At 45.6% G+C, this 23,709-nt stretch overlaps 1 protein-coding gene across 1 annotated transcript in view; it reads right to left on the bottom strand.

The window, feature by feature from the left end:
* The window catches only part of LTBP3 (latent transforming growth factor beta binding protein 3), a 260,095-nt gene that overhangs the window by 135,523 nt on the left and 100,863 nt on the right, over positions 1-23,709 (bottom strand). The window contains exon 5 of the mRNA XM_040409069.1: positions 21,902-21,994. Coding sequence (XP_040265003.1) covers positions 21,902-21,994 — 93 coding nt within the window. The remainder of the gene's footprint in view (positions 1-21,901; positions 21,995-23,709) is intronic.

Raw genomic sequence — 23,709 nt, forward strand, 5'->3', positions numbered from 1 at the left:
GAATCTGTCTTCGTGTCATAGCAGAGAATCAGGCTTCACGTCACCCACCACTGGAACAGGCCACTGTCACACATTTAGGCCCAGGCACCCAGGCAGAGGAGAGAGGTCCCGTAACAGAGAATCTGGCCTTATGTCAGCGCAGAATCAGTCTTCATGTCATAGCAGAGAATCAGGCTTCACGTCACCCACCACTGGAACAGGCCACTGTCACACATTTAGGCCCAGGCACCCAGGCAGAGGAGAGAGGTCCCGTAACAGAGAATCTGGCCTTATGTCAGCGCAGAATCAGTCTTCATGTCATAGCAGAGAATCAGGCTTCACGTCACCCACCACTGGAACAGGCCACTGTCACACATTTAGGCCCAGGCACCCAGGCAGAGGACAGAGGTCCCGTAACAGAGAATCTGGCCTTATGTCAGCACAGAATCTGTCTTCATGTCATAGCAGAGAATCAGGCTTCACGTCACCCACCACTGGAACAGGCCACTGTCACACATTTAGGCCCAGGCACCCAGGCAGAGGAGAGAGGTCCCGTAACAGAGAATCTGGCCTTATGTCAGCACAGAATCTGTCTTCATGTCATAGCAGAGAATCAGGCTTTACGTCACCCACCACTGGAACAGGCCACTGTCACACATTTAGGCCCAGGCACCCAGGCAGAGGAGAGAGGTCCCGTAACAGAGAATCTGGCCTTATGTCAGCGCAGAATCAGTCTTCATGTCATAACAGAGAATCAGGCTTCACGTCACCCACCACTGGAACAGGCCACTGTCACACATTTAGGCCCAGGCACCCAGGCAGAGGAGAGAGGTCCCGTAACAGAGAATCTGGCCTTATGTCAGCACAGAATCTGTCTTCATGTCATAGCAGAGAATCAGGCTTCACGTCACCCACCACTGGAACAGGCCACTGTCACATATTTAGGCCCCGGCACCCAGGCAGAGGAGAGAGGTCCCGTAACAGAGAATCTGGCTTTATGTCAGCGCAGAATCAGTCTTCATGTCATAGCAGAGAATCAGGCTTCACGTCACCCACCACTGGAACAGGCCACTGTCACACATTTAGGCCCAGGCACCCAGGCAGAGGAGAGAGGTCCCGTAACAGAGAATCTGGCCTTATGTCAGCGCAGAATCTGTCTTCATGTCATAGCAGAGAATCAGGCTTCACGTCACCCACCACTGGAACAGGCCAATGTCACACATTTAGGCCCAGGCACCCAGGCAGAGGAGAGAGGTCCCGTAACAGAGAATCTGGCCTTATGTCAGCACAGAATCTGTCTTCATGTCATAGCAGAGAATCAGGCTTTACGTCACCCACCACTGGAACAGGCCACTGTCACACATTTAGGCCCAGGCACCCAGGCAGAGGAGAGAGGTCCCGTAACAGAGAATCTGGCCTTATGTCAGCGCAGAATCAGTCTTCATGTCATAACAGAGAATCAGGCTTCACGTCACCCACCACTGGAACAGGCCACTGTCACATATTTAGGCCCCGGCACCCAGGCAGAGGAGAGAGGTCCCGTAACAGAGAATCTGGCTTTATGTCAGCGCAGAATCAGTCTTCATGTCATAGCAGAGAATCAGGCTTCACGTCACCCACCACTGGAACAGGCCACTGTCACACATTTAGGCCCAGGCACCCAGGCAGAGGAGAGAGGTCCCGTAACAGAGAATCTGGCCTTATGTCAGCGCAGAATCTGTCTTCATGTCATAGCAGAGAATCAGGCTTCACGTCACCCACCACTGGAACAGGCCAATGTCACACATTTAGGCCCAGGCACCCAGGCAGAGGAGAGAGGTCCCGTAACAGAGAATCTGGCCTTATGTCAGCACAGAATCTGTCTTCATGTCATAGCAGAGAATCAGGCTTCACGTCACCCACCACTGGAACAGGCCACTGTCACACATTTAGGCCCAGGCACCCAGGCAGAGGAGAGAGGTCCCGTAACAGAGAATCTGGCCTTATGTCAGCGCAGAATCAGTCTTCATGTCATAGCAGAGAATCAGGCTTCACGTCACCCACCACTGGAACAGGCCACTGTCACACATTTAGGCCCAGGCACCCAGGCAGAGGAGAGAGGTCCCGTAACAGAGAATCTGGCCTTATGTCAGCACAGAATCTGTCTTCATGTCATAGCAGAGAATCAGGCTTCACGTCACCCACCACTGGAACAGGCCACTGTCACACATTTAGGCCCAGGCACCCAGGCAGAGGAGAGAGGTCCCGTAACAGAGAATCTGGCCTTATGTCAGCGCAGAATCAGTCTTCATGTCATAGCAGAGAATCAGGCTTCACGTCTCCCACCACTGGAACAGGCCACTGTCACACATTTAGGCCCAGGCACCCAGGCAGAGGAGAGAGGTCCCGTAACAGAGAATCTGGCCTTATGTCAGCACAGAATCTGTCTTCATGTCATAGCAGAGAATCAGGCTTCACGTCACCCACCACTGGAACAGGCCACTGTCACACATTTAGGCCCAGGCACCCAGGCAGAGGAGAGAGGTCCCGTAACAGAGAATCTGGCCTTATGTCAGCACAGAATCTGTCTTCATGTCATAGCAGAGAATCAGGCTTCACGTCACCCACCACTGGAACAGGCCACTGTCACACATTTAGGCCCAGGCACCCAGGCAGAGGAGAGAGGTCCCGTAACAGAGAATCTGGCCTTATGTCAGCACAGAATCAGTCTTCATGTCATAGCAGAGAATCAGGCTTCACGTCACCCACCACTGGAACAGGCCACTGTCACACATTTAGGCCCCGGCACCCAGACAGAGGAGAGGTTCATTCAACTTTGGGTTGCCCCGCAATATAATGGTAAAATGAAATTAAAAATAGTATTGAATGAGGAAGTGCCCTGGAGTAGAATAATATATTGTTAAGGGGAGGTAGTTAATATCTAATCTGCACAAGGGATGGACAGGTCCTGTGGGATCCATGCCTGGTTCATTTTTATGAACGTCAGCTTGTCCACATTGGCTGTAGACAGGCGGCTGCGTTTGTCTGTAATGACGCCCCCTGCCGTGCTGAATACACGTTCAGACAAAACGCTGGCCGCCGGGCAGGCCAGCACCTCCAAGGCATAAAAGGCTAGCTCTGGCCACGTGGACAATTTGGAGACCCAGAAGTTGAATGGGGCCGAACCATCAGTCAGTACGTGGAGGGGTGTGCACAGGTACTGTTCCACCATGTTAGTGAAATGTTGCCTCCTGCTAACACGTTCCGTATCAGGTGGTGGTGCAGTTAGCTGTGGCGTGGTGACAAAACTTTTCCACATCTCTGCCATGCTAACCCTGCCCTCAGAGGAGCTGGCCGTGACACAGCTGCGTTGGCGACCTCTTGCTCCTCCTCTGCCTTCGCCTTGGGCTTCCACTGGTTCCCCTGTGACATTTGGGAATGCTCTCAGTAGCGCGTCTACCAACGTGCGCTTGTACTCGCGCATCTTCCTATCACGCTCCAGTGTAGGAAGTAAGGTGGGCACATTGTCTTTGTACCGGGGATCCAGCAGGGTGGCAACCCAGTAGTCCTCACACGTTAAAATGTGGGCAACTCTGCTGTCGTTGCGCAGGCACTGCAGCATGTAGTCGCTCATGTGTGCCAGGCTGCCGTATCGTCATCGTCCTGTGATGGGCCCGAGCTGCTTTGGGTGCCACCCCGCTGTGAACATGCTTCATCCTCCTCCACCTCCTCCTCATCCTCGTCCTCCTCGTCCTCCAGTAGTGGGCCCTGTCTGGCCACATTTGTACCTGGCCTCTGGTGTTGCAAAAAACCTCCCTCTGAGTCACTTCGAAGAGACTGGCCTGAAAGTGCTAAAAATGACCCCTCTTCCTCCTCTTCCTCCTGGGCCACCTCCTCTTCCATCATCGCCCTAAGTGTTTTCTCAAGGAGACATAGAAGTGGTATTGTAACGCTGATAACGGCGTCATCGCCACTGGCCATGTTGGTGGAGTACTCGAAACAACGCAACAGGGCACACAGGTCTCGCATGGAGGCCCAGTCATTGGTGGTGAAGTGTGTCTGATCCGCAGTGCGACTGACCCGTGCGTGCTGCAGCTGAAACTCCACTATGGCCTGCTGCTGCTCGCACAGTCTGTCCAGCATATGCAAGGTGGAGTTCCACCTGGTGGGTACGTCGCATATGAGGCGGTGAGCGGGAAGGCCGAAGTTACGCTGTAGCGCAGACAGGCGAGCAGCGGCAGGGTGTGAACGCCAGAAGCGCGAACAGACGGCCCGCACTTTATGCAGCAGCTCTGACATGTCGGGGTAGTTGCGAATGAACTTCTGCACCACCAAATTCAGCACATGCGCCAGGCAAGGGATGTGCGTCAAACCGGCTAGTCCCAGAGCTGCAACGAGATTTCGCCCATTATCGCACACCACCAGGCCGGGCTTGAGGCTCACCGGCAGCAACCACTCGTCGGTCTGTTGTTCTATACCCCGCCACAACTCCTGTGTGGTGTGGGGCCTGTCCCCCAAACATATGAGTTTCAGAATGGCCTGCTGACGTTTACCCCGGGCTGTGCTGAAGTTGGTGGTGAAGGTGTGTGGCTGACTGGATGAGCAGGTGGAAGAAGAGGAGGAGGAAGCTGAGTAGGAGGAGGAGGAGACAGGAGGCAAAGAATGTTGCCATGAGATCCTTGGCGGCGGAAGGACGTGCGCCAAACAGCTCTCCGCCTGGGGCCCAGCCGCCACTACATTTACCCAGTGTGCAGTTAGGGAGATATAGCGTCCCTGGCCGTGCTTACTGGTCCACGTATCTGTGGTTAGGTGGACCTTGCCACAGATGGCGTTGCGCAGTGCACACTTGATTTTATCGGACACTTGTTTGTGCAGGGAAGGCACGGCTCTCTTGGAGAAGTAGTGGCGGCTGGGAACAACATACTGTGGGACAGCAAGTGACATGAGCTGTTTGAAGCTGTGTGTGTCCACCAGCCTAAATGACAGCATTTCATAGGCCAGTAGTTTAGAAATGCTGGCATTCAGGGCCAGGGATCGAGGGTGGCTAGGTGGGAATTTACGCTTTCTCTCAAATGTTTGTGAGATGGAGAGCTGAACGCTGCCGTGTGACATGGTTGAGATGCTTGGTGACGCAGGTGGTGGTGTTGGTGGTACATCCCATGTTTGCTGGGCGGCAGGTGCCAACGTTCCTCCAGAGGCAGAGGAAGAGGCCGAGGCGGCGGCAGCAGCAGCAGAAGAAGCCGAGGCGGCGGCAGCAGCAGAAGAGGCCGAGGCGGCAGCAGAAGAGGTAGCAGGGGGAGCCTGAGTGACTTCCTTGTTTTTAAGGTGTTTACTCCACTGCAGTTCATGCTTTGCATGCAGGTGCCTGGTCATGCAGGTTGTGCTAAGGTTCAGAACGTTAATGCCTCGCTTCAGGCTCTGATGGCACAGCGTGCAAACCACTCGGGTCTTGTCGTCAGCACATTGTTTGAAGAAGTGCCATGCCAGGGAACTCCTTGAAGCTGCCTTTGGGGTGCTCGGTCCCAGATGGCGGCGGTCAGTAGCAGGCGGAGTCTCTTGGCGGCGGGTGTTCTGATTTTGCCCACTGCTCCCTCTTTTGCTACGCTGTTGGCTCGGTCTCACCACTGCCTCTTCCTCCGAACTGTGAAAGTCAGTGGCACGACCTTCATTCCATGTGGGGTCTAGGACCTCATCGTCCCCTGCATCGTCTTCCACCCAGTCTTGATCCCTGACCTCCTGTTCAGTCTGCACACTGCAGAAAGACGCAGCAGTTGGCACCTGTGTTTCGTCATCATCAGAGACGTGCTGAGGTGGTATTCCCATGTCCTCATCATCAGGAAACATAAGTGGTTGTGCGTTAGTGCATTCTATCTCTTCCAACCCTGGGGAAGGGCTAGGTGGATGCCCTTGGGAAACCCTGGCAGCAGAGTCTTCAAACAGCATAAGAGACTGCTGCATAACTTGAGGCTCAGACAGTTTCCCTGATATGCATGGGGGTGATGTGACAGACTGATGGGCTTGGTTTTCATGCGCCATCTGTGCGCTTTCTGCAGAAGACTGGGTGGGAGATAATGTGAACGTGCTGGATCCACTGTCGGCCACCCAATTGACTAATGCCTGTACCTGCTCAGGCCTTACCATCCTTAGAACGGCATTGGGCCCCACAAAATATCGCTGTAAATTCTGCTGGCTACTGGGACCTGAGGTAGTTGGTTCACTAGGACGTGTGGCTGTGGCAGAACGGCCACGTCCTCTCCCAGCACCAGAGGGTCCACTAACACCACCACGACCATGTCCACGTCCGCGTCCCTTATTAGATGTTTTCCTCATTGTTCCCGTTCACCACAATTTTGAGAATGGCAAATTTTGGAATAGTTTTTCAACCCAGAACAAAAAGTGTGCTTTTACGGTCACTACAAATAACTTGACCAGCTAAAACAGTACAGATTTGGTTGAATAGAAATGTGAGGCCTGTTTTTTTTTGCGCTGTGTGACAGGTATAGGTTTAATCACAGAATCAGACTTCTATCTGCACGGTAGCGTGTGTCTTAGGTTTTTCTGAATGACACTATCAGCACCTTCAATGTAAGATATCCTTTTTGGGATAGATTTCAAGTTGGCCTCATATAGCAGAAACTAGTTATTTTGAGAATTGCAAATTTGGGAATAGTTTTTCAACCCAGAACAAAAAATGTGCTTTTACGGTCACTACAAATAACTTGACCAGCTAAAACAGTACAGATTTGGTTGAATAGAAATGTCAGGTCTATTTTTTAGGCGCTGGGTGACAGGTTCAACTTGCCCCTGATGTAGTATATGGCCAAAAAATAACCACACTATTGATGGTTAAATGCACTTGGGTGACACAGGCTCAGCCTGCACCAGATTTAGTATATGGCCAAAAAATAACCAGACTGTTGATGGTTAAATGCACTTCGGTGACACAGGCTCAGCCTGCACCTGATGTAGTATATGGCCAAAAAATAACCAGACTGTTGATGGTTAAATGCACTTCAGTGACACAGGCTCAGCCTGCAGCTGATGTAGGATATAGCACAAAATAACCACACTATTGATGGTTAAATGCACTTGGTGGTAGCTTGTGCTGGCGTACCACATGTTACAAAATGGCCGCCGATCACCCCAGAAAAAAGTGATCTAAAAACGCTCTGGGCAGCCTCAAAAAAGTGAGCAAGTCGATATTAGCACTTCAATGATCCACAGCTGCAGATCGATCACAGAATGAAGTCTTTTGGAGGAGTTAATCTGCCTAATCTCGCCCTAACGTCGCAGCTGCAACCTCTCCCTATGCTTGAATCAGCAGAGTGACGTGCAGTGCTACGTGACCTAAGCTTATATAGAGGCTGGGTCACATGCTGCACTGGCCAATCACAGCCATGCCAATAGTAGGCAAGGCTGTGATGGCCTCTTGGGGCAAGTAGTATGACGCTTGTTGATTGGCTGCTTTTCAAAAAGCGCCAAGAAAGCGCCGAACACCGAACCCGAACCTGGACTTTTACGAAAATGTTCGGGTTCGGGTCCGTGTCACGGACACCCCAAAATTCGGTACGAACCCGAACTATACAGTTCGGGTTCGCTCATCCCTACTGAAGAGGTTACAATTTGCCAAAGAGCACATTGACTGGCCTAAAGAGGTATTTTGTGGACTGATGAAAGTAAGATTGTTCTTTTTGGGTCTAGTGGCCGGAGACAGTACACTGTAAAGACAGTGAAGCATGGTGGCGCAAGCATCATGATATGGGAATGTTTCTCATACTAAGGTGTTAGGCCTATTTATCGCATACCAGGGATCATGGATCAGTTTGAACACATCAGAATACTTGAAGAGGTCATGCTGCCTTATGCTGAAGAGGAAATGCCCTTGAAATGGGTGTTCCAACAAGACAACAACCCCAAACACACCAGTAAACGTGCAACATCTTAGTTCCAGACCAACAAGATTGACGTTATGGAGTGGCCAGCCCAATCTCCGGATCTTAATCCAATAGAAAACTTGTGGGGTGACATCAAAAATGCAGTTTCTGAGGCACAACCAAGAAATAGAGAAGAACTGTGGAATGTAGTCCAATCATCCTGGGCTGGAATACCTGTTCACAGGGGCCAGAAGTTGGTTGACTCCATGCAACACAGATGTACAGCAGTTCTCAGAAACAGCGGTTATACAACTAAATATTAGTTGAGTGATTCAAAGGAATTCAAAATCAAACATTTTTCAGTTTATGTAGTGAATGTTTGAGTTTGTAAAGAAGAATACAAACACTGCTATTTTTTTGAACAGTTTAACCCCTTCCCGACCTTTGACGTACTGTTACGTCATGGGAACCACTGAGTTCCCGCAATTTGACGTAATAGTACGTCATTGTGATCGCGCAGGCACCTGAGCGGTGCGCGCGCGATCACTGCAGGGGCCCGGCAGTCAGTGGTAGCCAGGCCCCTGCTGTATCCGCAGGCATCGCTGTAAAAGCCGATGCCGGCGGATTAACCCCTTCTATGCCGCGGTCCGCGCTGACCACGACATAGAAGAGGTTTGTGTCAGGTGAACGATCGCATCGAGTCTCTGCACTGCTGTGGCAACACGATGCTGTGCAGAGGCTGCCCAATGCCTTGCACGGCATCCGGAACTGCCTTCTACGGGTGCCGAGGTGATTCAGCCTCAGGCTGGGTCTCCTAGGCAACCTGTTAGCGTATGACTCAGTGTCAGATGTATTGTAATGCATTGCAGAGGGGATCAGACCCCCAAAAGAGCATGTCATAAATAAAGTAAAGTAAAAAAAGAAAAAAAAAGTGTTTATAATAAAATAATAAAGTAATAAAATTAATAAAGTAAAAAAGAAAAAACAAACGCCCCTTATTTTATAATAAAAAACAGAAAAAACAAAACCCACACATATTAGGCATTGCCACGTCTGTAATGACCGGCTCTATAAATATATCACATGATTCACCCAGTCCGATAAACACCATAAAAAAATAAAAATAAAAAGCCATTTTTGTCAGCTTACATCACAAAAAGTGCAACACCAAGCGATCAAAAAGGCGTATGCCCCCCAAAATGGTATCAATAAAACCGTCACCTCATCCCGCAAAAAATGAGCCCCTACCTAAGACAATCGCCAAAAAAATAAAAAAAATATAGCTCTCAGAACATGGAGACACTAAAACATTTTTTTTGTTTCAAAACTGCTATTATTGTGCTAACGTGAAATACATAAAAAAAAATATACATATTAGGTATCACCACGTCCGTAACAACCAGCTCTATAAAAATATTACATGACCTAACCACTCAGATGAACACCGTAAAAAAAAAACCTGTGTAAAAAAAAAGCCATTTTTGTCACATTACATCACAAAAATTGCAATAGCAGGTGATAAAAAAGGCGTATGTCCCCCAAAATAGTACCAATCAGACCGTCACCTCATCCCACAAAAAAATGAGACCCTACCTAAGAGAATCGGTCAAAAAATACAAAAACTATGGCTCTCAGACTATGGAGACACTAAAATATGATTATTTTTTGCTTCAAAACTGCTATTATTGTGCTAAAGTGAAAAAAATATAAAAGTATACATATTAGGTATCGCCACGTCCATAAAAAACAGCTCTATAAAAATATCACATGACCTAACCACTCAGGTGAACACCGTAAAAAAAAAAAAGTGTAAAAAAAAGCCATTTTTTGTTAACTTGCCTAAAAAAAAAAACGTAATATAGAGCAATAAAAAATCATATGTACCCCAAAATAGTACCAATAAAACTGGCACCTTATCCCGTAGTTTCCAAAATGTGGTCACTTTTTTGAGTTTCTACTGTAGGGGTGCATCAGGGGGGCTTCAAATGGGACATGGTGTCAAAAAACCAGTCCAGCAAAATCTGCCTTCCAAAAACCGTATGGCAATCCTTTCCTTCTGCGCCCTGCCGTGTGCCCATACAGCTGTTTACGACCACATAATGGGTTTTTCTGTAAACTACAGAATTAGAGCCATAAACATAGAGTTTTGTTTGGCTGTTAACCCTTGCTTTGTAACTGGAAAAAAATTATTAAAATGGGAAATCTGCAAAAAAAGTGAAATTTTTAAATTGTATCTATTTTCCATAAATTTTTGTGGAACACCTGAAGGGTTAACAAAGTTTGTAAAATTATTAAAATGGGAAATCTGCAAAAAAAGTGAAATTTTTAAATTGTATCTCTATTTTCCATAAATTCTTGTGGTACATATCAAGGTTCCAGCATAGAGAAAAAAAAAAACTAAAATCACGAATTTAATGATATACCTTAAAAAGATCTCAATAGTGTCTGTCCGTGACTGGCCTGGAATGGTGCTATAATGCATATGTATTGGCCTTAATATAACCCCCTGTATCATTTATATGTAGAGCGACCATCTGATTTTGTCTTTGTGACCTGGCTATATGCTAGTATTTATCCTGTTACATTTACACTGTATAGACTAACAGTATTGTATTTAACCTCCTGATGATCCCATAGCATTGTCTAGGGGGAAACGCGTCGAGGTAAACCAGGTGTATGACTATAAGGTCAACCCTGATTATCTATATGTTTTTTGTATTTGTCTGTACTTTGTCTTTCTTGTCATTCAGCTATCGTTGTACCAATGGCACTCCATTATCCTCACCTCATACCTGGGGCACTCTAGAAAAATCCCTATGGCACACTTTAGGGATATTTGAGGGATAGCAGTCTAGGTACGTGGACAGGGGGCCTCCACCATCAGGAGCCTTCCCTGGGCTGAGGTTGCAGGATAGGGGTAGATATAGGGACAACTATTCCCGTACCTCAGGTTATTATTTAGAGCTGGATGAAATTATCGGTCACATATTCTGTATGTATTTTTGCATTTTTTTGTGTTGTGTATAGTAGATCCAATTGAGATCTTTTTAAGGTATATCATTAAATTCGTGATTTTAGTTTTTTTTTTCTCTATGCTGGAACCTTGATATATATATTCTCTATACCCCGTGATATCTATGTTTATTGATTCTGCTGGAACTTAGTAATTCTTGTGGTACACCTAAAGGGTTAACAAAGTTTGTGCAATCAGTTTTGAATAGCTTGAGGGGTGTTAACCCTTGCTTTGTAACTGGCAAAAAAAAATTTAAATGGAAAGTCTGGCAAAAAAGCGAAATTTTGAAATTGTATCTATTGTCCATAAATTCTTGTGGAACACCTGAAGGGTTAACAAAGTTTGTAAAATCAGTTTTGAATACCTTGAGGGGTGTAGTTTCTAGAATGGGGTCACTTTTTTTGAGTTTCTACTCTAGGGGTGCATCAGGGGGGCTTCAAATGGGACATGGTGTCAAAAAACCAGTCCAGCAAAATCTGCCTTCCAAAAACCGTATGGCATTCCTTTCCTTCTGCGCCCTGCCGTGTGCCCGTACAGTGGTTTACGACAACATATTGGGTGTTTCTGTAAACTACAGAATCAGAGCCATAAATATTGAGTTTTGTTTGGCTGTTAACCCTTGCTTTGTAACTGGAAAAAAAATTATTAAATTGGAAAATCTGCCAAAAAAGTAAAATTTTGAAATTGTATCTCTATTTTCCATTAATTCTTGTGGAACACCTAAAGGGTTAACAAAGTTTGTAAAATCAGTTTTGAATACCTTGAGGGGTGTATTTTTTAGAATGGGGTCATTTTTGGGTGGTTTCTATTATGTAAGCCTCACAAAGTGACTTCAGACCTGAACTGGTCCTTGAAAAGTGGGTTTTTGAAAATTTCTGAAAGATTTCAAGATTTGCTTCTAAACTTCTAAGCCTTCTAAGGTCTCCAAAAAATAAAATGTCATTCCCAAAATGATCCAAACATGAAGAAGACATATGGGAAATGTAAAGTAATAACTATTTTTGTAGGTATTACTTTGTATTATAGAAGTAGAGAAGTTGAAACTTGGAAATTTGCTAATTTTTCAAAATGTTTGGCAAATTTGGTATTTTTTTTATAAATACAAATAAAAAATTTTGACTCCATTTTACCAGTGTCATGAAGTACAATATGTGACGAAAAAAACAATCTCAGAATGGCCTGGATAAGTCAAAGCATTTTAAAGTTATCACCACATAAAGTGACACATGTCAGATTTGCAAAAAATGGCCTGGGCAGGAAGGTGAAAACAGGCCCAGGGTTGAAGGGGTTAATATTCACTTTTCTTCAATTTTTTTTTAGAGGAACAAAAAATTTAATATATTTTTCGTCATGTTTTGATTTGGAATAGAATGTGTAGTGTTCCCAATGCATTTGTGTGTATGGAAATAAAAGCTATTTGAAGGATTTTGAGCTTTATTCACTTTTTTAAACCCACTGCTATTATTTTGAACACAACTGTACGTGCCCCACTCTAATAACACCTCAATGAATTTGTATTTTGGGGGTCTGGTACCTCGACTTATTTGGTATCGGCAGTTTATTCTAGGGTCTGCATTAGTGAAAAACAGGGATCAGCAACCTCTGGCATTTCCCAGAACGCTTCATTCACTTCTACGGGAGTTACAAGAACTGCCGAGCACATGTGCATGCTGTGAGTTGTGGTTTCACAGCAGCTGGAGTGCTGAAGGTTGCAGACCCCTCCCTGGTGTAGAGAGTCTGATTGGAGGGCTGTATTAGCTATGTCATTTGATGTCTGAATTAGGGTACTTTCACACAAGCGTTATTGCTGGATCTGGCAGAGTCCAGCAAAAACGCTTCAGTTACTGAAATACAACCATCTGCATCCGTTTTAACGGATCCTGTTGTATTATCTTTAACTTTTTTTTCAACATTGCCAAAACGGATCTGTTTTGAACTCCATTGAAAGTCAATGGAGGACGGATTTTCTTTCTATTGTGTCAGAGAAAACGGATCCGTCCCCATTGACTTGCATTGGGGGTTATGACGGATTTGGTTTGTTCCGCATCCCAGGGACGGAAAGAAAAAAGAAGCATGCTGCGGTTTTCTCTCCGGTCTGGAAACTAAACGGAACGGAATGCATTTTGGAGCATTGCGTTCTGTTCAGTTCAGTTTTGTCTCCATTGACAATGAATGGGGACCAAACTGAAGCATTTTTTTCCGGTATTGAGCCCCTAGGACGGAACTCAATACCGAAAAACTTTAACGCTAGTGTGAAAGTACCCATAGTTTAGGGTTTGGTCTGGAGTAGAGATGAGTCAATACATATCATATTTCTCTCCATCAATCTCTCATTCAATACCCCATAATGACAAAGTCAAAACAGAATGTCCGAAATATTTGCTAATTTATTGAAAAGGAAGAACTAAAATCTTGCATTAACTTAAGTATACTGACATTTTACTTAGTTGAAGCACCTTTGGCAGTAATTACAGCCTCCAGTCTTGAGTATGATGCCACAAGGTTTGCACACCTGGATTTGGGGATTTTCTGGCATTCTTCTCTGCAGATCCTCTCAAGGCTATTTTCACACTAGCGGCAGGACGGATCCGACAGGCTGTTCTTCCTGTCGGATCCGTTCTGCCGCTATTTCGCCATGCCGCCGCTCCGTCCCCATTGACTATAATGGGGACAGGCGCGGACCTCCGGTGCAGCACGGCAGTGCACGGCGAAAGGCCGCCGGTCTAAAAGTACTGCATGTTTGACTTTTTAGTCCGGCGGCCGCTCACCACGAACTGCCATGCTGTGACGGAGCTCCGCCCCCGTCCCCATTATAGTCAATGGGGACGGAGCGGCGGCACGGCGAAAAAGCAGCAGGACGGATTTGACATGGTGAACAGCCTGTCGGATCCGTCCTGCCGCTAGTGTGAAAGTACCCTAAGCTCTGCAGGTTGGATGGGGACCATAGGTGGACAACCATTTTTAGGTCTCTCCAGAGACGTTTGATTGTGTTCAAGCCAGGCCTCTGTACTTTGCTCCATTCAGTTTTCCCTCAACTTTAACCAGTCTCCCTGTCATAGCCACTGAAAAACCGTTACACAATGCTACCTCCACCATGCTTCACTGTAGGGATGATATTGGGCAAGTGATGAACAGTGCCTGGTTTCCTCCAGAAATAAAGCATAGAATTGAGGTCAAAAAGTTCAATCTTGGTTTCATCAGAGCAGAGAATCTTCTCACAGTCTGAGAGTCCTTTAGGGGCTTGTTTGCAGACTCCAGCCTGGCTTTCATGCATCTTTGACTGAGGAGAGGCTTCTTTCTGGCAACACTGCCATAAAGACAAGATGGTTGACCTTCTGGAAGTTTCTCCCATCTGCACACAGGATCTTTGGAGCTCAGCCAGAGTGACCATTCTGTTCTTGGTCACCTCTCTGACCAAGGCCCTTCTCCCTGATTACCTAGTTTGGTGGGGTCGCCAGCTCTAAGAAGAGTCCTTGTTGTTCCAAACAGTCCAATTAAGAATTATGGAGGTCATTGTGCTGTTGGAAACTTTCAGTGCATCAGCAATTTTGTGTACCCTTCTCCAGATCTGTGCTGCCACACAATCCCATCTCTAGGCTTTACAGGCAGTTCTTTCCTCCACATGGCTTGTTTTTTTGATATGCATAATCAGCTGTGAGATCCCATGTAGACAGGGATGTGTCTTCCAAATCATGTCCGATCAACCAAATTAAGCAAATGTAGGCTACAATCAAAGTGTAGAAACAATCAAGAGAAACAGGAAGCCACAGATCTAAATTTCAAGTGCTACACTAAAGGCTCTGGATACTTATGTTTATGCAAAATTTTACTTTTTCCTTTCAATGGATTTGGGCTTTGTTTACAGATTGATCGGAGGAAATGATATATATATATATATATATATATATATATATATATATATATATATATATATTAGATATTTATCTTATAAAAATCAATCTGTTTGCCTCTGTCTGTCTTTCTGTCTTCTATAGGCATCCAAATTCCTGTACCGTTGGATACAAAATTTGGTACATAGGAACATCAGGTATCTGGGAAGATTTTTTGTTAAGGTCTCAGCACTTTGAGGGCGTACCATTCTTGAGATATTCCCCAAAAATGTATTAACCAATAGAAAGTCACAGTTCCTTAATTCATATCCTGACATACACACGTTCACATGACCCTCCCTAGCCAATAGAAGCTCACGGGTCCTTCACTCATATCCAAACTAACACATACTTTCACATGACCCACATTAGCCAATGCAAGCTCGCAGGTCCTTTAGTCTTGACATACACACAGTTTTATACCAGGTTTCCATAACAGCTTAGCCATTTTTCTTCACAGCTATAGGTTAAGAAGTGGGGCCCTGTGAAGTTTACTGTTAAGTGGGTGTGGTTTTGTGGAGGTCACTGTAAAGGGAGCAGGGTGCTGCAGAAGTCACTGTTAAGGGGGCAGTGCACTGTGAATGTCATTGTTAAGGAGGGCGGGGCTCTGTGTAGGTCACTGTTAAGAGAGTGGGGTGCAGTGGAGGTCACTGTTAAGGAGGCAGGATGCTGTGGAACTCAATGTTAAGGGGGTGGAGTGCTATGGAGTGTACTGTTATGGGGTTGTGGTGCTCTGGAGGTCACTCTTAAGTGGGTGTCCCGCTGTGGAGGTCACAGTTAAGGTGGCGGGTTGCTGTGGAGATCATAAACAGACCAACACTTCATACTCGGGCATTGCCGAGTACTTTTTCTAGTATATCTATATATATCTAAAGTCCAAAGGTTGTCAGCAGCACAGCAGAGAATTTTGTAACAGTGTGCCAGCGGCTGTGGAGGCAACCCAACTTCCTAAAAGACAAAAAGAGAAAAATTCCATAGCACTTCCAGGGAGTAAATAAAATAAAATAAAATGTGTTTTAAAGGGAACCTGTCATCAAATTTATTCTGCCCATACTAACGGCAGCATAAAGTAGAGACAGGTGAGATGATTTCAGAGGTCTGTCATTTATAAGTTAAAAGTAAGTGGTTGCCGAGAACCATCATCACAATCATTGCAGACTGGGCTTAGAAGAGAGATACCTGAGAAGAGTCATGGTTATTCATAAATTCCTGCTCTCCTGCCCACCTGCTGATGATTGACAGTCTTCTACCGAGTTTTCTCCCTTTCTCTCTAGGAGAGAACTGCCAATCATCAGCAGATGGTCGGGGAGAGCAGGAGATTATGAATGACCAGGACTCTTCTCAGGTAGATCTGACTCTTTTCAAGGCCTGTGCTGCAATGATTATGATTCTGGTTCTCAGCAACCACTTACTTTTAGCTCATGAGTGACACACCGCTGAAATCAGCATTTCTGTCACTATTTTATGCTGCCCTCAGTACGGTTAGCATAAAGTTGATGGCAGGTTCCCTTTAATCACCAGACTGCAATGTTTCAGTCTTACTGGGACTGTCACTGCTTGAGAAAAGTCCCAGAAAGGCTACTTTCACACTTTCGGTAGAGGAATCCGACAGGCAGTTAGTCGCCGAAACTGCCTGCCGGATCCAGCAAAACGTATGCCAACTGATTGCATTTTAAGACTGATCAGGATCCTGATCCATCTTACAAATGCATTGCAAGAACGGATCCGTCTGTCCGTTTGTCATACGGACAAACTGATCTGTTTCGATTTTTTTTCACATTTTTACCGGTCTGCGTATGAGCAGACCGGAAGGACAGATCCGGCATTCCGGTATTTTGAATTGATCCGGCACTAATATATTCCTATGGTAAAAATTCATTCAAGTCTTCAGTTTTTTTGGCCAGAGATAAAACCGTAACATGCTGCGATTTTATCTTTTGCCTGAACCGTCAAAAAGACTGAACTGAAGACATCCTGATGCATCCTGAACGGAATGCTCTCCATTCAGAATGCATGGGGATTAAACTGATCAGTTATTTTCCGGTATAGAGCCCCTAGGACGGAACTCTATGGGTACTTTCACACTAGCGGCAGGACGGATCCGACAGGCTGTTCACCCTGTCGGATCCGTCCTGCCGCTATTTCGCTGTGCCACCGGACTGCTGCTTCGTCCCCGTTGACTATAATGGGGACAGGGGTGGAGCTCCGGTGCAGCATGGCAGTCCATGGTGAGAGGCCGCCGGGCTAAAAAGTCGGACATGCAGTACTTTTAGTCCGGCGGCCTCTCGTCGTGCACTGCCGTGTCCCCATTATAGTCAATGGAGACGGAGCGGCAGTCCGGCGGCACGGCGAAATAGCGGCAGGACGCATCCGACAGGGTGAACAGCCTGTCGGATCCGTCCTGCCGCTAGTGTGAAAGTAGCCTATGCCGGAAAAGATAAACGCAAGTGTGAAAGTATTTAATTTACTCCCTGGAAGTGCCGTGGAATTTTTTTCTCTCTCTCTCTTTCTCTCTCTCTCTCTGTCTATATATACATATATACATACATATATATATATATATATATATATATATATATATATATATATACAGTGGGGGAAATAATTATTTGACCCCTCACTGATTTTGTAAGTTTGTCCAATGACAAAGAAATGAAAAGTCTCAGAACAGTATCATTTCAATGGTAGGTTTATTGTAACAGTGGCAGATAGCACATCAAAAGGAAAATCGAAAAAATAACTTTAAATAAAAAATAGCAACTGATTTGCATTTCATTGAGTGAAATAAGTATTTGAACCCTCTAACAAAAAAAGACTTAATACTTGGTGGAAAAACCCTTGTTTGCAAGCACAGAGGTCAAACGTTTCTTGTAATTGATGACCAAGTTTGCGCACATTTTAGGAGGAATGTTGGTCCACTCCTCTTTGCAGATCATCTCTAAATCCCTAAGGTTTCGAGGCTGTCTCTGTGCAACTCTGAGCTTGAGCTCCCTCCATAGGTTTTCGATTGGATTAAGGTCCGGAGACTGACTAGGCCACTCCATGACCTTAATGTGCTTCTTCTTGAGCCACTCCTTTGTTGCCTTTGCTGTATGTTTTGGGTCATTGTCGTGCTGGAACACCCATCCACGACCCATTTTCAGTTTCCTGGCAGAGGGAAGGAGGTTGTCGCTCAGGATTTCACGATACATGGCTCCGTCCATTTTCCCGTTTATGCGAATAAGTTGTCCTGTGCCCTTAGCAGAAAAACACCCCCAAAGCAAAATGTTTCCACCCCCATGCTTGACGGTGGGGACGGTGTTTTGGGGGTCATAGGCAGCATTTTTCTTCCTCCAAACACAGCGAGTTGAGTTAATGCCAAAGAGCTCTATTTTGGTCTCATCAGACCACAGCACCTTCTCCCAGTCACTCTCTGAATCATTCAGGTGTTCATTGGCAAACTTCAGACGGGCCTGCACATGTGCCTTCCTGAGCAGGGGGACCTTGCGAGCCCTGCAGGATTTTAATCCATTGCGGTGTAATGTGTTTCCAATGGTTTTCTTGGTGACTGTGGTCCCTGCTAATTTGAGGTCATTAACTAACTCCTCCCGTGTAGTTCTAGGATGCTTTTTCACCTTTCTCAGAACCATTGACACCCCACGAGGTGAGATCTTACGTGGAGCCCCAGAGCGAGGTCGATTGATGGTCATTTTGTGCTCCTTCCATTTTCGAACAATCGCACCAACAGTTGTCACCTTCTCTCCCAGCTTCTTGCTAATGGTTTTGTAGCCCATTCCAGCCTTGTGCAGGTCTACAATTTTGTCTCTGACATCCTTGGACAGCTCTTTGGTCTTTCCCATGTTGGAGAGTTTGGAGTCTGCTTGATTGATTGATTCTGTGGACAGGTGTCTTTTATACAGGTGACTAGTTAAGACAGGTGTCCTTAATGAGGGTGACTAATTGAGTAGAAGTGTCTAACCACTCTGTGGGAGCCAGAACTCTTAATGGTTGGTAGGGGTTCAAATACTTATTTCACTCAATGAAATGCAAATCAGTTGCTATCTTTTATTTAAAGTTATTTTTTCGATTTTCCTTTTGATGTGCTATCTGCCACTGTTACAATAAACCTACCATTGAAATGATACTGTTCTGAGACTTTTCATTTCTTTGTCATTGGACAAACTTACAAAATCAGTGAGGGGTCAAATAATTATTTCCCCCACTGTATATATTGGATATGCAGTCCTCAACATTGCAACACCAAGAAAAAAAAGACAAAATCATATGATATTCAAAGGATCATCAAGATCCTGTGCTTTGCAATTACCGACTAATGACGTACCAGATTTGCTCAATGGGAGAGAAATCCGGAGATGCCACAGGCCAGGGTATCACGGTAGCATGATCAACATGCAGCCTGGCATTGTCTTGTTGAAAAATGGCTCCTTGGAGGAATGGCCGTAACACTATTTTCACGACCAAATCAATGTAACGTCAAGCTGTCAATATACCTGTAATGAAGACTAGACTACTGTAACGGCACCCCGGGCATAAAAGGGGGTAAAAGCCATTTAAGAGATATTCCCATTGCAGATGCAAGGGCAGCTACTAAAGACGCCTCTCTCCCGAACTGGAAACCACATGCATACAGCCGAATAGGAAAAACCATATGAAAGGTTTACACTCCAAGCAGTCGAATTGGAACAGCATACAATAAATCCACCCAAGAATGAGACAAGGCGCCGTGTTGAGGGTCAAGCAGTGGTCAGCCAGAGCTGTGTGTTTATTGTTCTTATATACACATTCTTACACCCACAGGGTTTTGTAAAACAACCAGTAACCCCGTACAATACACTCAGACACTCCCACACAAAATCCTCCCCTCTGCCTGTGATACAATTACCTTACACAATGGATTAATGTAATTATCACAGGCAGGAGAATACACAGTTTTACACAAAGTCTTCTGTCCTGGAGACAATTGGGAAGTAATCCAATTTATCTCCAAGGGCAGAGGCAAAACTCCATTAGCCACATGGTAGCAAAAGACAATAAGAGACATAAAAATATTTAACTGTGCAGCTATTGCATAAAACATAGACATTTAACATATCCCCAGATAGCTCAGGTCTGAGCGCATATTATTAGGTGAATGGCACTCATACTAAATGAATACAGTAGAATCGCCATGGAGCCAAAGTCTTTCACATAGTCTTTGCAGGGGAAAATCAAGCGTTTCAACATGGGGCCATAGTCTAAAGGAAGCAGGCGGGCGACCAGGCTTCTCCAATGCAATGTGGCGAGATTGGTCTAGTCATATCTCTCACCTTTTCCAAACAGACTAACAGGGTATCTGACTTCCTGACAGTCAGTGCCCTTGTTAGTTCAGCAGCCCACCCACAAAACAGAAACAGCAGTACAGCCCACCCACAATAAATGGTTACTACACTTGAGCAAGGGAGAAACTTGTCCATGTCCAGGTGCCTCACCACGGCTGTGTGGGGGACTGGTAGACTGCCTTGTTGGGTTGCTGAGTGGGCAGAGACCAGCGGTACTTTGCCCTGGTGCCAGCGCTACCACGGAAGAAGCCTGGTTGGAGCCTGGTTGTTGGAGGTGGAGACCGACTGTCTCCCATTTGGATACCCAGCTCTGCTCCTGGAGGGGGAGACCGACTGTCTCCCCTTTAGATACACAGCTCTGCTGCTGAAGGGGGAGACTGACTGTCTCCCCTTTGGCTAAACAGCCCTGTTGCTGGGGGACAGGACCGACTGTCCCTACCCCCTGTGCTGTAAGTGCAGAGACCATGGTCCCATCTGCACTGTTGTGGGTCTTACTGTCTCCCCCTGATACATTAAGCTGCTGTTGGGGAGAGGGGGTAACCAGCTCCTCTCCCATACATACTTCTAGCCGCTGGGGAGGGCGACCGACCGTCTCTGCTTCCAATACAGTGTCCTGCTGCTGGGGAAAGGAGACTGGGCTCTCTATTCCCTGCTGGACACTCTGCCGCTGGGGTGGGAGGACAAAGCTCTCCTCTCCCAATAAAACACTCTGCTGCTGGGGGACAGGACCGACTGTCTATGCCCCCTGTAACTCAGCCTGCCGCTGGGGAATGGAGACTGGGCTCCCAATTCCCAATAAATCACATTGCCGCTGGGGGACAGGACCGACTGTCTCTGCCCCCTGTAACTCAGCCTGCCGCTGGGGAATGGAGACTGGGCTCCCAATTCCCTGCAGGACCGGTGGAGAGACCTCAGTCCCATCTCCACTGGCCCCCTGGGGTTCTTCCCAGTAAACCTCCACAATATCTTCCCAGCTGAAGGGGTCTGGCTCTGGGTCTGTCACTCTGCTCTCCTGCTGAGCATTCTCACTGGAGTGGAACAGCTGCTGGTAGCCCTGTTCCAGCTCCATCTCCCGGGTCACCAGGTGGACCAGGTCCTGCTCAATCTCATGAGTGTCGTCCCAGTCATACCTGCTCTCCCTCCATTCAAAGAGATCAGGGAACCGGGCTTGTGTAGGGCTCCCAAACTCCAGCTCTGAAAAAGTCTCCCATAACAAGCCAGGGCCATCAAACTCCTCTCCCTCTGGCTTGTCATGCTCAGCTGTCCTGGGTAGGTACTGTGCCCCATACCACCAGAGCGCCTGGTAGGCATCTTCCTGCCACAGCTCCTGCCATACTAGGTGTTCCAATTTCTTTACCCATTCCTCCCGGGGCTGCTCTCCCAGAAAGGGCATCCGCATGGCTACTCGCTTCTGCAACCGCTGGTCTTCCCATTCCATTTACATTTCATCTAAGAAATGTTAAAAGTGTGATTTTGCTTTAGACTGTGACTCCAACAATGTCCAATTTTCTTTACTAGACACAAATTTGATTACAACATTTTTCAGTCATCCAGTCATAGTACAAACAATGGTCATATGTCAATTATGCTACTAAAAATATGGCAATAAACAAGGTTTATGTGGCAGCATCAGCCTTTTGTATGCATACAAGCTTTTCTTTCAATGAATATTTGATAGTTATAGACAAAGAAACATAACTTTCAGATATATTGACGGGGGAGCAATGCTGATAATTATAGTGTAAGTTTTCGGAACCGATATATACTGTACTATTGTATTCAGTCACATGGCATGTAGATCAGACACTGCTACTTTTACCATGCGGGCACAGTTTATTAGATATTTACCCTGGCAATGAGTGCTGTTGAGTCTTTTATAGCCCTGTGGACAATCTGAACCAAGTTCTCCTCGGAATGGTGCAGTTTTCTGTGTGCCAGAATCTGGAAAGCAACGCAAAAAAGTTATGTACACTCTGCGTGAATAGTTAATAAACCTCATTGGCCATCCCCTCCCCCTGCTATTGTCTAATGTATTTTACGTCCAACAGCTCTGGAAAATCTGAATCCAAATTCTGAGAGAAGTGAGAAAAAAAGAAAGGGAGGGGATGGAGGAAGGGATATATATGTCCACAGAAAGTGATCTGCCTTCTACTCAGCCAAAACCTGTTGAACCTTCTTCTTTGTGGGTGTTGATTTCCAGGAACATTTTATTGCTCGTAACAATACAGATAATAAAAAAGGACAGAGGTAAAAAAAAAAAGCTGAAGTACGAGTATGTCAAATGGCAGTAAAAAGTGTGAGAGGGACACAATAGTAACCAGACTCCCTGCATGATAACATCCTGAACTGATCCCAGGAACATTATGTAGAATCAGCCCTTCCCTGGCAGCTCATCTGTATTAAAGGGAGTCTCAGCACAAGTTTAAATATTAAACCTAGCGTAATGCCTGGTAAGACTTGCAGAGAGTAATAAAACAGTGCATTTACTATTAAAATGTGTTGCTGCATTCCACAGAAAAAAAAAGGTTTTATTCAATATGTACATGAGCTGTGAAGTGCATCAAGGGCAGGCCCTAGTCTATTGGTGCACCCTAGTGCCGCTCCTGTACTGAAGACACCTCTCCTTCCATTTGCTGATTGACAGACCCAGGAGTTTTAATTTTCCTTTCCCTTGACCCTATAATCTTACACAGCGCAATCTCACGCAATCTGTAATCTCATGCTTTGTAAAACTTTGGCACATGCGCAGTACAGTTTCCTTCTCCAGGGCAGGAACTGGGTCCTGTACTGTGGATGTGCCAAGGTTGTACAATAGTGGAGCATTCAGGCACTTGGCCTCCTCAATTAATGAAAGGAGGGGCTGCATCAGTATAGCAGCCGGAGACAAGCTGAACCCAGGGGCTAGATATGAGCAACGGGTTTCAAAAATAAAGGTGCCACTTTATTACTCTCTGCAAGCTTTTACAGGCAATATGCAAAATCATGCTGACAGATTCCCTTTAAGCAATCTTCCCTGTGTCTGACAAAGGAGCAGATATTTACTCCACTTTAATGTGACCATGTTAAAGTGCAATAAACACACTTCTATCTAAAGATAGAAAAAGAAACAATATAAGGACAAACTAGGTGGACCAGGTGGTCTTCTTCAGCTGTCAATCTTCTATGTTTCTATTAAATTTAAAATATTTTATGTTTAGATTGTTCCATTTTATTTGATGTAATTGTATTACTGTAAATGCTGGATGTGTAAAGTGTGTCTAATACTAACATACTGTACAACTGTTACATATAAATACAAATCATGTTCTATACTTAGATTACTGCAGCAATTTTAGCTCCATTATGTTACATAATCTGCTGTTTTAGGTTAATCAAGTAATTATACATTGGCTGCATTTCTTTATACTGCATCTGCTTTCCATTATAATTGTAAGGACTGCTTCCCTTAGGTTGGCCCCACCACAAAAAGGAAAATGTCATTTGACTGTGTTTTTGGGGTATGCAGCATTCCATATTTATCATTTTGCACTCTGGACCTGGGGACTAATAATTCATAAAGTAGGTCTCTGTAATATTAAAACCATGAGGTCAACGGTTAAAGTGGGATTCTAACTTTTATTAACTTGGAATTATTTTTACTCTCTTTTAGTTACCTA

The sequence above is a fragment of the Bufo bufo genome, chromosome 10, assembly GCF_905171765.1.
Source record: "Bufo bufo chromosome 10, aBufBuf1.1, whole genome shotgun sequence".
Lineage (NCBI taxonomy): Eukaryota > Metazoa > Chordata > Amphibia > Anura > Bufonidae > Bufo > Bufo bufo.